Source organism: Myxine glutinosa, chromosome 4, assembly GCF_964187855.1.
Source record: "Myxine glutinosa chromosome 4, kmMyxGlut1.1, whole genome shotgun sequence".
NCBI lineage: Eukaryota > Metazoa > Chordata > Myxini > Myxiniformes > Myxinidae > Myxine > Myxine glutinosa.
Genome location: NC_136264.1, coordinates 56,671,777 through 56,687,374, shown reverse-complemented (window position 1 = coordinate 56,687,374; position 15,598 = coordinate 56,671,777). Strand labels below are relative to the sequence as shown.

At 43.5% G+C, this 15,598-nt stretch overlaps 2 protein-coding genes across 4 annotated transcripts in view; one reads left to right on the top strand and one right to left on the bottom strand.

Annotated features, from left to right (window-relative positions):
• LOC137424658 (RNA polymerase II subunit A C-terminal domain phosphatase SSU72) overlaps positions 1-8,504 on the bottom strand; it is a 74,345-nt gene extending 65,841 nt beyond the window's left edge. The window contains exon 1 of the mRNA XM_068112352.2: positions 8,300-8,504. Coding sequence (XP_067968453.1) covers positions 8,300-8,379 — 80 coding nt within the window. The 5' untranslated portion in view covers positions 8,380-8,504. The remainder of the gene's footprint in view (positions 1-8,299) is intronic.
• A 473-nt stretch (positions 8,505-8,977) lies between these two features.
• LOC137424660 (phospholipase A and acyltransferase 1) overlaps positions 8,978-15,598 on the top strand; it is a 60,503-nt gene continuing 53,882 nt past the window's right edge. Inside the window, exons 1-5 of one of the 3 annotated variants that reach the window (XM_078775732.1) lie at positions 8,978-9,032; positions 12,573-12,726; positions 12,988-13,032; positions 13,256-13,361; positions 13,897-14,165. In XM_078775732.1, coding sequence (XP_078631858.1) covers positions 13,009-13,032; positions 13,256-13,361; positions 13,897-14,165 — 399 coding nt within the window. In that variant the 5' untranslated portion in view covers positions 8,978-9,032; positions 12,573-12,726; positions 12,988-13,008. Of the gene's footprint in view, positions 9,037-12,572; positions 12,727-12,987; positions 13,033-13,255; positions 13,362-13,896; positions 14,293-15,598 lie in introns of those variants that run through there. The other 2 variants (XM_068112354.2, XM_078775733.1) reach the window with 2 other exon arrangements.

The following is a 15,598-nucleotide window of genomic DNA, read 5'->3' as shown; positions in this document are numbered from 1 at the left end:
CTTCTTTATGAAGGCCTCAGAGCTCTTTTAATCTAGGCGTGGTGGCGCTGCACACTTCAACAACAAAGGGCAAACCAAACTAAATGTCTGAGGTTTAAATAAGACACGTTCCTCCAAGATCCTCTCTAACGATGTTCTAATCATTTGCACCTGAGCTGGTGCACCTGATTCCAATTTTAGGTATTTGAAGCAGTGATAAATGTAGTGGTGTACTTACTTTTTCCACATGCGAAATTTGCATTTATGCTTATTTAAATTATACAATGGACTACAAAATGTAAATGTTTCATGATATTTATTATATTATATCACCTTTATCTATCAATATTGTTGAAATGAAGATCAAATAGCTGTATGTTGAAATATGTTGAAAAAGTCAAAACTTTACATGGGGTGTACTTACTTTTTCACGTGACTGTGCAACTGTCATTAATTTAGCAAGCGTTACGCCTAGGTCCCCCGTCGGTGAAGTGATGCGAGTTGACAAAGTGGAAGACGCAAGGCGGCCATCTTGGATTTTGACGTGGCGACCCAATTTTCAATAGCGTTCTTCCTTATGCCGAGATACACCCACACCAGATTAGAAGTTGGTACTTCGCTTATTTTTCAAGATATTCCGCTCACAAGGTTCAGACATACATGGTGTCAGACATACATAGAAGCGGCCATCTTGGATTTTGACGTGGGTTGCACCCACACCAAATTTGAATGCGGTCCTTCGCTTACGCATTCACGTACGCCCGCACGGGAAAACCATAGTCCCCCTTTCGCTCCGCGGTGCGACGGGGGACCAAAAGGCTTAGGCACTATCTAGATTTTTTTGGGGGGGGGAGGGGAGGGGGCTAAAACACTCCCAGGCACTCACTGATGAACCTCTGAAAGTTTGACGAAGATCCATTCAGCCATCTCTGAGAAAAATGGTGAGACAGACAGACCAACAGCTCTCTTATATCGAAGAAAAACCGAAAAGGTCTGTTTGTTTGTTCACGGTTTGAACATAAACCTACATTGTCAATGCATCTTCTACACAACACATAAAACACACCACCACAGAACACAACACAAACAAACCACCACAGAAACACTCCACCATACAAACGCACACTGCACCATACAAATACACAACCATACAAACACAAACACTCCACCACACCACCATACAAAAACTCTACCACAGAAACACTCCACCATACAAATACACAACCATACAAACACAAACACTCCACCACACCACCATACAAAAACTCTACCACAGAAACACTCCACCATACAAACACAAAAACTCACCACAAAAACAAACACACCACCATACAAACACACAAAAATGCATCTTATATATATATATATATATATATATCACTTCAAAATCTGCTGAACCAGCATCTTCTCTTGTGATGAACTTCGTCCTGCCTTCCATCATTCATCTGATCATAACTGTCTTTCTCTACCACCGCATAATTTATACAGTTCTACTGTACTGTACTTCAATAAAATTGTTTTATTTTAAAGTTTCCTGTCAAAACGTGCTGGCGTTTTTAAATAATCTGTGTTTACACCAAAAAGTAACATCATAGTTGAAAATTACGTTCGTCCCCTCCCACCACCTTATTCCGTTAGTCTATTTCTTATGGGAAAGTTCGATTCAATTCAAGCTGCACTTTTCAAAAAATGCATCCAATATGTAAATTGAGGTGACCATGTATCTTGTCAAATTTGTGATCGTGCATCCTGTCAAAGCTAGGGCTTTCTTCCCTCCAGGCCTCAGCTACAAAGTGCAATTCCTTTCATGCATATCAACTTCCGAGTGTGTGGTGTGTGTGTGTGTGTGTGTGTGTGCGCGTGTTTTCAACACAACCAAATCACGAGCTCATTCTACCTGTTATTTCCTTCCTTCGCTCATTATTTGCATCTTTCATTGTCAATACCTCAAAAATAAAACATTGCTTCTTACTTTAAAAGCTTTTAATGACCCTTTAAAATGTTTCATTTGCCAAATATTACTGACATGAACACCACCGCACTATTCACATCCACCACCTTCATCTCAATTTGCTGTTGGGGGTAGCCAGGGAAAGTTAATGGGCATAAAATAAATGACCCTCTTACCCTTACGAGGGTGGAGAGACCACTTGCAATTTTCACCTGTACATATGGCATTGTGCAAACAGTTTAACCACTGACCCCAACTGGAAGGAGAGGATATTACAAGTAAATTATATAATCAGATAGATCTGTCATTTTTAAATGTCCTTGTAAATATGGGATGCTCAATGGCCCACAGTAGGGCAAATTTGGCTGGCACCTCTTGGTTTAGTCCTTGGAAGGGAATGGGGCATAGCTTTGTTTTTATACTGTCTACGAGAATACTTTTCAATGAATGAATAATGAATGAATGGTCGTTTTAAGGCCATTTTCCCCGCTGGGGTGGGGGTTAGCCTTGCGGGCCCCATGACAATCATGGCTCCCTGTTTGAGGCAATGTTTTTATGGCCGAATGCCCTTCCTGACGCCAGCCCTTAGTCGCCTCTTACGATGCGCAGGGATACGGTGTACCTATTCTAAACCGGGGTACACACCGGGATCATTCATCCCAGCATGCTGGTACTCAATTTGCCGACCTCGGAAGGATGACAGGCTGAGTCAACCCCCCTGGCGTTAATTCAGCGATCGACCAGGATTCGAACCCTGGATCCTAGGATCCCAAGCCAGCACCCTAACCGCTAAGCCAACACCAGGCTTTACGAGAATGCTTTTCAATATACAATGATTTTTCAATCTACATTAGAGAAACGGATTTGAAAGACAAGGCAGTGTGCATCTTACTTTTCAGGAACCGATTGCATTATGGAAGGAGTACAATATCAAATGGTGTTATGAAACAAAGCATGCAAGCTCATACTGCAATTGTTCACAAATGAAGCACAAAAATAAAAGGCCAAAGTACTCAAGGTGGAAGCATGAGTAAGAAGCTCGACTGTTCAAGAAAGTGTTGGCAACGCAGAACTCATTTGCAAGAGTGGGAAACTGTTTGCCACCGTTGAAGTTGTGAATGTGCTTGATAATGGGTGCCGAAATGTTTTCCCTGCAAAGGAGGATCTGTTTTCGAGCTTCAGTCTTTCTCGAAATACAATAAAGCATCACGTTGAAGACTGGTCTCAAGACATTGCTGAGCAGGTGTGCACAAAAGCTAAATATATTGAACTGCGTATTATATTGCAGTAGAAGAGTACAAATATAACAGCTGGTAACCCTGCACACTTCCCCAGCCTAAAAGATGGCAACAGCAGACAGTGCACCGTCACTAAAAAAGCAGCTGAGTTTGGTGAATTCATCACAGATCTACTGCAAGAGTTCAGCTCTCTTTTCAAAGATTTTCAGGTCAGGAAAAATGAACTATTTGCACAGCAGCTTTCTTTTAATTGTGGACACTGCATCTGAGGAGGTGCAGATGCAGCTTACTGAATTTCATTGCCACTCCATGTTGAGACCTACAGTGCAGTTTCCCTCCAGTTCTACAAATACATTGAGCAACAAGAATACCCAGGGAATCACACTCAGGATGCTCTCGCTCTTCTTCGGAATCACAGATGTCTGTGAACAGACTTTGTGTTAACAAAAACAGGCTGAAAGGAAACCTGAGCAATCCCTACTTGAAAGGTGTGTTTGCACCTCTCATTGAGTGAGCTGCAACCACATGTGAACAAACTCTTGCAATCTGAGGATCAGTTTCACATCTCCCATTGACAGATGTCAGACTTTGTACATTACTGTCGCTAAAGGGTATTGCGCTTGAATCCATCGGGAGGTCTGCCCACACATAATGCACTAACATGTAGGCGATAACCACCATTAATTATACGTTAACCTTTTTAAAACCGAGTACCACGATAAAGTATGTTCAAGTAAAATGGAAAAACGTCGATAAAGTACGTAAATTACGAATACGAGTACATTTATAAAGTACATACAAGCGTTACGCCTAGGTCCCCCGTCGGGGAAGTGATGCGAGTTGACAAAGTAGAAGACGCAGAAAACATGCTATGATATGATATTTCGCTCAAAAGGTTCAGACATACATGGAGGTGGCCATCTTCGATTTTGACGTGGCGACCCAATTTTCAATAGCGTTCTTCCTTATGCGTAGATACACCCACACCAGATTAGAAGTTAGTAGTTCGTTTATTTTTCAAGATATTTCGCTCAAGGTTCAGACATGTATATGGCGGCGGCCATCTTGGATTTTGACGTGGCGACCCAATTTTCAATAGGGTTCTTCCTTATGCCTAGATACACACACAACAGATTAGAAGTTGGTACTTCGCTTATTTTTCAAGATATTTCGTGCAAGGTTCAGACATATATATGGCGGCGGCCATCTTGGATCTTGACGTGGCGACCCAATTTTCAATAGCGTTCTTCCTTATGCCTAGATACACACACACACACACACACACAACAGATTAGAAGTTGGTACTTCGCTTATTTTTCAAGATATTCCGCTCACAAGGTTCAGACATATATATGGTGGTGGCCATCTTGGATTTTGATGTGGCGACCCAATTTACAATAGGGTTCTTCCTTTTTCCTTGATACACCCACACACCAGATTAGAAGTTGGTACTTCGCTTATTTTTCCAAGATATTCCGCTCAAGGTTCAGACATAAATGGCGGCGGCCATCTTGGATTTTGACATGGGTTGCACCCACACACCAAATTCGAATGCGGTCCTTCGCTTACGCACGCACGCCCGCACGGACGGAGGGGAAAACCAGTCCCCCTTTCGCTCCGCGGTGCGACGGGGGACAATAAAATACATACGAGTGGAACAGGATTCTATACAATATCAGAACGGCACTCGGTAGAGTGCATACCTCCACAAGGCTACACAGTTTACGTTTTGCATCCCACAGATGGGCTGGATCTGGACCAGACCCAAAATCGAAATCTAATCGGCTTCTTATCAAACCAACTCATCGACCTGGTTTTGTCATGACTTGTCCACAACGTCGAGATATCGTGTATATGCCTGCATGTGTATATGCATGCATATGCCTCTGATATATCTCCGAAATAATGAAGAGCAATTGTTTTTAATTTAAGGTAAAATGTTAAAGTGCCTATACGGGTTCATTTTCACAATTTATAGGTATACCAAATTACAACTCAACAGTCCCAATCATATGATAGGATACCCATTCTATTTACGATTACATACCAGTTTCCACTGCACTCCACATCCACCAGAGCTAAGATTACCTACACGGGACATTGTCACATATGGAGGTTTATTTATGTTTTATAGATTGTATTAAAAAGTAGGGAATAAAGATCAACGCCAGTACAGATGAAAGAACTCAAGAGTGCACTCCCTAAACCCACCTCACACTTTATCCTTTTATAAATGATTAATAAAAACTCACGACAAACTATCACAAACAGAGTCAATGGGGTTCTTCCTTTTTCCCCCGTTTGAGTCTGTCAAGCTTTCCCTACAAGAGAGCCGTTTGGTGTGTCGCCATTTTTCTCAGAAAGTTCCACGGATATTCATCAAACTTTCAGAGGTTCCACAGAGTGCCAGGGTGTTTAAGGCAAAAAAATGGAATCTTTTGAAAAATAAAAATAAAAAAAAGATCCATTTTTAGCTCACCTGTACTTTAGTCTGTAAACACATCAGGCATAAATCATTAGTTTATTCACGGCATTAAAAAATATCAGGGTCTGAGGTGGTCTGTGACTGTTGCACCTGATCCAGGTGAGCTATTTATTTTATTTTTACCCTCGCCCGAGGAGAGGGTATTGCATTTGAGCCTGTTTGTTTGTCTGTTTGCCGCACAGAATAAATATGATTTTCTCTGCAACCGTTGGTCCAATTGACAATACATTTTCACCATAGGTGCAACTCCACCTGTATAATTTTTTTATGATAATTATGATGTCATAGGTCAAGTGGGAAGGCCGCAATCTTGGAAAAACCGAAAACATCTGCACCACTATAGCGCTGAAATTGCTGCAAATAAAAAAAATTGACATGGCTCAGTGCAAAGAACTCTCCATGGGGAATAAAATATGTCAATGATGATGTTATCGGTGCCTCCATTATGACGTCATAATTCGACCAGTACAAAACTTCATCCGATCAAGATGAAATTTCTTCAGCAAAACCTAGGGATAAATTGGCGGAGAAAAAAAAAAGAAAGACGTCATCGGTCACATGGTTTGGCCGCCATATTTGTTTTAACACAATAGCCTTAAAAACCACTGTAAACATCCTGACGAGGGTCTGCAATCTCCGATTGCTCCTCGTTACCCTCGCCTGAGGAGAGGATATTGCATTTGAGTCTGTTTGTTTGTCCGCACAGAATAAATGTGATTTTCTCTGCAACCGTTGGTCCAATTGACAGGAACTTTTCACCATAGGTGCAACTCCACCTGTATAATTTTTTTTTAATGATAAATTTTGTATACTGAATCGAGGCTTGTGAAAGAGCTGACATCCACTTCACAAACAAATCAACCAGACAAACAAAATACACAAAAAGAGGGAGCGGAAGACAAGAATGGGAAGCACACAAACACTTGAGAGCACACAACATTTAAGAGCAGGGAGATGTGTGGGAGGGAGAGGGCTTGGGGGCGGGAGGCGTGGGAAGGGGGGGGGGGGGGGATATATGACGTCATGTCACGTGGTTCCGCCGTCATCTTGGAAAAATCGAAAAACTTTGCACCCCTATATTTCCAAAAGCGCTGAATAAAAAAATAATTGAGACATGGCTCATAGTATAGAACTCCATGGGGAATAAAATATCTTAATGTCATAGGTGCCTCCATTATGACATCATAATTTGACAAGTACAAAACTTCATCCGATCAAGTTGATATTTCTTGAGCGCCATATCGGCATAAAGTGGCAAAGACAAAAAATAATAATGACGTCATCGGTCACGTGGTTCAGCCACCATTTTGGAAAAGCTTTGCACCTCTACATCTCCAAAAGCACTGAATAGAAAAAATTGACATTGCTCATTGTAAATAACTCATGGGGAATAAAATACGTTAATGATGTCATCGGTGCCTCCATTATTACATCATAATTTAAGTACAAAACTTCATCCGATCAAGATTAAATTTTTTGAGCATAATCTAGGAATAAATTTGTTTAGAAAACAAATGACGACGTCATCGGTCACGTGGTTCGGCCGCCATATTTGTTTTAACACAAAAGCCTTAAAAACCACTGAAAATACATCCTGGTGAGGATTTGCAATCCGATTGCTTTCTTGTTTTAATTGCTCTATAGTGCCTAAGCCTTTGTAGCTATGTGAAAGGCTAGATTAAATTACCCCCTATTAGTGTGCGTCATATTATAATATTTAATATACATTTTCTTTAGTGGGTGGAGGGAAGCGTTTTAGAACCCCCCCCCACACCCAGTTTCCTAGTCTCAATTGGGAGGTTTCAATTTATATATTTTTTCCAGAGCGGTTTGAGATAGTGTAACGTTTTTCCAAGACGAGTCCGTACCACGTGACCTATGACATCATAATTAAGAATAAAAAAATTCTACAGGTGGAGGCGCTCCTATGGTAAAATTACGTGTCAATCGGACCAGCGGTTGCCGAGAAAATTAATTTTAAAAATGCAGACGTACGTACGTACGTTATACGTACGCACGCACCCGAATGGAATGACTCACGTTGCTTTCGCTTCGCGAGCGCAGGGTAACAAAATACATAAATGTAGCACGTAAAATACACAACTCCGTCGTAAATCGAAGCTGATAGTCGAGTCCTTGCGTTTTCAGAATAAAAATTAAGCATTCTCACAAAACAGTTACTTTTGCCATAATGAATAAAGGAAATCTTTATTCAGATCGAAAATCAGTTTGAATTCCGAGAAAACGAAGACACCACAAAATGGCGCCGAAGGAGGAAATGGCGGCAGCGAGGACAAAGACGAGGCAAGGCGTTATTAAATAACCGACAGAAAACGATTCGCTTCTGGTGCGATTTACCTCAGAACATTAAATACACAACATCGTATAGTATAGTAATAGTATAGTGAACATTACATACGACAAAGATAATCTTCCCATAACGATTATGACGCAGTAAAAAAATTAACAAATATATCGAATTGTATCTCGTCAGTAACCGTTCTATTAAACCCTGAGGAAAATAAAATAATAATACTCACGAAATTCCACCCTTTACATTTAATGTTAACGACATCAAGCCGAAATGGCGACCAAAAAAAAAAAATTAAATAAATAAACGGCTGTCGTTTCACAAACTGCCTTTACCTTAAAATACTATGCGTTTCCATGCTCCGGTTCTGGTTGCTAGAACACACCACCGCGACCCTTAACGCCGATTCAGGCATTATGAAATATAAGGCAAACGACGCCGATCTTCGTTCTCCTTTTTCAGATGTGCTACACGGCCGCGCACAACGTCCGTTGCTGCCGTCTTCTTCAACAATGCGCCTACGTCACACCGGAAGTGCGCATTGCAAATTAATTTTCGTGACGTCATACCGGATGTTTGTATTGCAAATTAATTTTCGTGTCGTCTTTCAGTCCTTTAACATTTTATAATGGATCGCACAACCGAAATGATAACGTATAGTTTACAACTATTTATTATTTGGCAGAAAAAATAATGGATGCTCTTTGATAAATAATGTATTGTGTGTTCTTCCTCTTCATTAATCACTCGATCAATTATTTATCAGTCATCTGACTGTTGTTCCTATCCGTATTTTGAATTGTGGTTACATTGTATTGTATCTGTCATTGGGTCATCTTTCCAGAACTTTTCCAGATTCGATTGAAAAATCTTCAAAGATAAAAAATATGTATTAATCGGCTTAAAAGGCAATGCATGATTTCCAAGTTGGTGTTGTGGGTTTAAACCTTATCTCCCAGTACGGAAACAGACGAAAAAACGGATTTTTGAGGGCGAAAATTTCATCGAACAACAACAACAATTTAATTACGTCATTTCCTGGTCTTGATATCCTCAAAAGCTTCCGTCGTACGTACCTAAAATCCTAATAATAATAATAATAATAATGCATTTATTTTATATAGCGCTTTTCAGGAAGCCCAAAGACGCTAAAATGTATCAGCATGAAAGAAATTGTTGTGAGGCTCAAGACTCATCAATGGAATAATGTTCATATTACAATGGATGCTCCAAGTTCAATGGAACACATGGGCCAGCGTTTATGAAGTTTTTTAAAATGAATTGTCAACTAAACCTGACAATATGTTTACAAGAAACATGGCTCAAAAGCCATAATGCATTTCAAATTCCGGGGTATACCCTCATACATAGGGATGGAGTAGGTGGGATTGGAGTGGATGTGGGATTCTTATTAAGCTTGGTATTCCCTTTATTGTTAACTAAATAGAATACATTGCTGAATTAGAGGCTAATATTGTAGTGGTTACCTTATGCACATGTCGCGGTTACCTTATTCACTTATCCGCATGTGACGGTTACCATTACGATGGGTTTGTTCTAACCCACGCACACGGGCGTTTGGTTGTGTCGTCGTGACGCACGCGCGGCTGTTGGAGCCACGCCCTCCGAAGAGGGTGCTTGTTTTATATAAGCCGTTACGACTTCCGTTCATGAGCAGTTGCTGGAGATTTCTGTACAATAAACTACCTTTTGTACCCAACGAAATGGCCTCTTCTTATCGTCTTTGGCAACCGCTAAACTGGTGACCCCGTTGCCCGCCGAACGTATTCGGGGGCCGAATGAACACGGCAGGATTGCGACCGCAATTTCTTCCACACTGGAGGGGCGAACCAGCTCCGGGACCCTCCGAAGGACGCCGTTACGGGGCGTTGGCGGCACGGCTACTTCGTCGCCTTCGCGCACACAGGCCGAGTACTGCTACTTCGTCGCCTCCGCGCTCACAGGCTGGGCACGGCTACTTCGTCGCCTTCGCGCACACAGGCCGAGCACCGCTGCTCGTCACCTCCGCGCACACAGGCCGAGTACTGCTGCCCGTCGCCTTCGCGCACACAGGCCGAGTACTGCTACTTCGTCGCCTCCGTGCACACAGGCCGAGTACTGCTGCTCGCCACTCCTACTACTGCTCCTACGGCGGATCCCGAGGCTGATGCTGCTGCACACCTCATGGGCGCCGCCACGCCCCGCCCACCACTCCCGCAACTCCTACTACTGCTCCTACGACGGATCCCGAGGCTGATGCTGCTGCTCGCCACTCCCGCAATTCCTACTGCTGCACCTACAACTGCTACCGCTGCTCAACACCCGCGGCCCGGCTCTGTTCCACCCGCGGCCCGGCTCTGTTCCACCAACAGCCCGGCTCGGTTCCACCCGCGAACTACGTACACGCCCGTGGCGTGCCTTCTGGGGGGGCGCATGTAGTGGTTACCTTGTGCACATGTCGCGGTTACCTTATTCACTTATCCGCATGTGACGGTTACCATTACGATGGGTTTGTTCTAACCCACGCACACGGGCGTTTGGTTGTGTCGTCGTGACGCACGCGCGGCTGTTGGAGCCACGCCCTCCGAAGAGGGTGCAAGTGTTTTATATAAGCCGTTACGACTTCCGTTCGTGAGCAGTTGCTGGAGATTTCTGTACAATAAACTACCTTTTGTACCCAACGAAATGGCCTCTTCTTATCGTCTTCGGCAACCGATAAAATATGGTCTTAACAATCTTTGTGGCTCCAGAAGCATGGATAGAAATGGCGAGAGGATTGAGATATTAATGGATGAATTGGATCTGGTGTTAAACGATGGAGTGGGAACCTTGCATTAATCCGTGTTCGAGGAAATTTCATCCTTTGTAGCAGCGAAATGTGAATGGGGGGTTCATGATAATCTGGGTAGAGATCACTCACCTTAAATTAGAAAGGGACTCTGTGGACTCAGAAGGACTGGCTTCTTGGAATTTTTCTAATGTGAATTGGACTCTTTTTCTGATGTCCCTGTTCCAAGGAATAAAGGAGGAGATGGATAATGTAACTATTGATAACTTAATTGGAATATAGTCAACATTATAAATAGCATTGCGGGTGATACAATTCCAATCTCCCGAAATCCTGTTTCCAAGACAATTGATCTCTCCGACTCTTTGGAAAATCCTCTCTGTCTCTTTTCTGATGACTCCACTCTCTGCCGCTCCATATCTCCATCCTCAGATCGGCAGGCAGCCTCTTCACTCTCTGTAGAACTGCCTTCAGAGGCCATTTTTCCCGGCACAGCGGGGGTTGGCCTTTTTGGGCACCGTGGTCCCCTTTTTGAAGCAATGTTTTATGGCCAGATGCCCTTCCTGCCGCCAAACCTGTTAGTCGCTTCTTGCGACACACAGGGAACTACCAGTGAACTGGTACTCAATTTGCGGACCTCGGAAGGATGACAGGCTGAGTCAACCCCCCTGATGTTAATTCAGCGATCGACCGGGATTCGAACCCAGGATCCTAGGATCCCAAGTTGGCACCCTAACTGCTAAGCTAACACCAGGCTTTGCGTGTATTTTACTCTCTGTAGACCTGGACAATATCACAAACTGGTCAAACAAGTGGAACATGTCTTTCAATCCTGACAAATCTCACACTCTCACTTTGTCTCTCAGAAAAGACCGACTGGACAACCCTCCCATCTACTTTCTGAACAATCCTCTCCAAGAAGTTCTGTCACTCAAACTTTTGGGTCTCACTATCTGCCATGATCTTTCCTGGGAAAACCACATTTCCAAGCTGGCCTGCAAATCCAGTCGCCGACTGGGCATCCTCCATCGTGTGAAGTCCTTCCTTGGAACACCTGAGCTCCTCAACACAGACAAGGTTTTCATCCACAGCTCAATGGAATAATGTTCTCCCCTCTGGGCAAGTGCTCCTGCCTCACACCTAGCTCGGCTTCACGCTGTTGAAACTAAAGCTTTCAGAATCATTGGAATCTCCCGCGATGAAGCTAACTCTGAGGGCCTTTCAATTGGTCACCGCAGGCAGGTTGGTGGTCTTTCTGTCTTCTACCGACTCCTCTCCGGCCTTGCTCCCCCAGCTCTGTCTGCGCTCTGTCCCCCAAATATTCCTGCCGGACGCACAAGATCTGCCAGCAACCCTGGAAATCAATCATCGTTATTCACATGACCCCAGGTTTTTTCTGACATGATTCTTGTCACTTCCTCGTAGAATGTTAAAGAAAGATACGATTTCTTCCCCTGACCCTTCGAACCAAATTCTCCAATGTGATTGGCTAGGAATGGGTTGAACTCTGCAAGGAGCTCCAAGATACCGAAATAAAGTTGCCTTTATGTTTTAACCAAGAATCTCGTCGGCATTTAAATTGAAACAGGTTGATCATGGAGAAATTATTAAAATACAAGTGAAGCGTACAAGCGCAGGGCCTACCTGAAACTGCCAAATCACAAAGTGCGTACACACACACACACACACACACACACACACGCACAAACACACACACACACACACGCACACACACACACACACATCCACTCGTATATAAAACATATGTTTAACTCCATCGATTTGAATTTTGAATGTTTTCATCTGTGTCTTCGTGACAGATCTTGTTGTCAGAACCAAAGAGTTCACGGTATCGGGATTTTCAATGCTGGGACACAACTTCACATTGTGTGACAAGTCGGGTTTCTTCAACCAATACAGATCGATACCATCACAGGGAGATATTTCTAACGTTATCTGTATTTGACATCCTTGGTAAGTCATCAAATTACTTTGGAAAATGTCTTTGTCTGCCAGGTCGGTTCATAGTGTCAGGTGCGTTTGTCTCCGGTAATGGCAGATGCACATCGTATCCCGGAACAATGTGACGTTATTTTATTCACCCACACATTTCATAAAAATGACGTGACAATGTCTTGAGAAAAACCGGGTGTTCCGCAATACAAATACCTCTTTTGTGTTGGATGGATATGCGGTGTTTCTCGTGATTTCTTCATACTTCGATACAACCAACAGGCACCAGGTCCGAATCGAAAAATGGAGCACAATGGAACAAAGCAGGTGAGGGGTTTCAGGGCTTGGGGTGTGATGACTTACTAAGCAGCTGGCTAGCGCTTGCCAAGCCAGCTGTTCCTTACCGATGGTTTAAAATGGAGTGCTTGAACCACTCAGCGAGCGCTCGACAAGAAACTTGATAACTGAACACACCGCACAATTATTTAATTATTTTATTGTTCGGCTTTTATTCTCACTGATTGATGCTTTGCATGTATTTTATTAACAGACACCAAATCCAGAGCCCGGAGACCTTATAGAAATTTCTCGGCCAGGTTATCAGCATTGGGCCATTTATATTGGCAATGGCGATGTCGTTCACTTGACTGGCAATGGTAAGGAATTTATTGTTAACCCGTGAGCGCAGCTCAAATCAGGGTTAAACTAGAATGGCACTCAGGAGAGAGCTTACCTCCACCTGGTTGGCCATATCACTCAATGGTGAAGAATCTCCTAAAAACTGTGTTTTAGAATCTCTCAGATCTTATAGAATCTCGACACAGACCATGAAGAATCTCCTAAAAACCTCCACCCGGTTGGCCATACCACACTGTGGTGTGGTAACATGGGTGTAGCTTTTAATTATCATGGTAAAAGGTAAGTATTTCATTTATCACTCATCTTAGGGGATCTCAAATGGTTAGTATCAAGTTAAAACTTGATGTGATCGTAGATCTGGTGATAATGTCGTTTTTTTTGCAAAGGTCCGACACTTCAAAATTTGGCACAACACCACTGACGCCGACTTATTGTTTTAGGAATATTTTGGGCCAGAAGTCCAGAGCGTGTACTGTTTTAGACCATTGCTTTGATCACTCAAGTCGAAGACACATTGACAACATTGATTCTTCTCTTAATCTCTCCCAACAGGTGTAGGCCTGGCATCTTCTTCTGCTAGTTCAGGATCTGTGTTTAGTGGAACCCCAACTGTGAAGAAAGATAAATTGAAGATTGTTGTTGGTGTTGATCGCTATCGCATCAACAATAAATACGATCATCATTATGAACCATTGCCAGCAAAAGTGATTGTGGAGAGAGCCCTCTCCCGAGTTGGTCAGGACATCTCCTTCAGCGTCCTCTCAAACAACTGTGAACACTTTGTGACCCTATTGCGCTATGGGACGCCCGTTTCTCAACAGGTAAGGATGTGTCACAACAACACATTCCGGCAAATGAACAACTTCATTTTCTGCTGGATTCACACGTAGGGTGTTACGACCTAGCCCTTGGGTGGAGGGCTCGCGGCATAGCCTATTGCTCCGGAGATCCTAATTGACGTACTTAGGAGGTCAATACGTTCCCTGTTGGTGGGTCCCATGTTCGTGAGTCGCGCCGCTTAAGCAGCCAGATATGACCGAGCGAGATTATCTGAGCGGTAACGCAACCAATAAATACGATCATCGTTATGAACCATTGCCAGCAAAAGTGATTGTGGAGAGAGCCCTCTCCCGAGTTGGTCAGGACATCTCCTTCAGCGTCCTCTCAAACAACTGTGAACACTTTGTGACCCTATTGCGCTATGGGACGCCCGTTTCTCAACAGGTAAGGATGTGTCACAACAACACATTCCGGCAAATGAACAACTTCATTTTCTGCTGGATTCACACGTAGGGTTTTGCGACCTAGCCCTTGGGTAGAAGGCTCGCGGCATAGCCTATTGCTCCGGAGATCCTAATTGACGTACTTAGGAGGTCAATACGTTCCCTGTTGGTGGGTCCCCTGTTCGTGAGTCGCGCCGCTTAAGCAGCCAGATATGACCGAGCGAGATTATCTGAGCGGTGCGCTATGGGACGCCCGTTTCTCAACAGGTAAGGATGTGTCACAACAACACATTCCGGCAAATGAACAACTTCATTTTCTGCTGGATTCACACGTAGGGTGTTACGACCTAGCCCTTGGGTAGAGGGCTCGCGACATAGCCTATTGCTCCGGAGATCCTAATTGACGTACTTAGGAGGTCAATATGTTCCCTGCTGGCGGGTCCCCTGTTCGTGAGTCGCGCCGCTTAAGCAGCCAGATATGACCGAGCGAGATTATCTGAGCGGTAACGCAACTTTACACTCCCCCCCCCCACTCACCGATACACAGTATGCAAATGTGTGCTCGTCCAGCAATGCAATGGAAGTTCAAAAATGAATGCAGATCCTTTACTCAGGATAAATCAAAACACAGGAGATCGGCCCTGTTCAACAATACACAATATGCAAATATATGCCGATCCAGCAATGCAATGCAAGTTCAATAATGAATACAAACCCTTCACTCAGGATTTTTTTTTTTTTTTTTTTGTATACTGAATCGAGGCTCGTGAAAGAGCTGACATTTACTTCACAAACAAATCAACCAGACAAACAAAATATATAAAAAGAGGGAGCGGAAGACAAGATGGGGAGAGAAGGGGAAGCACACAAACACTTGAGAGCACACAACATTTGAGAGCAGGGAGATGTGTGGGAGGGAGAGGGCTTTGGGGGGAGGAGGCGTGGGAAGGGGGGGGGGGGGGTGGTAGAAGTATAAAACACAAGGACACCAAGGACTTCCAGGACAGAAGTTGGTATGTCAAAAAAGTGGA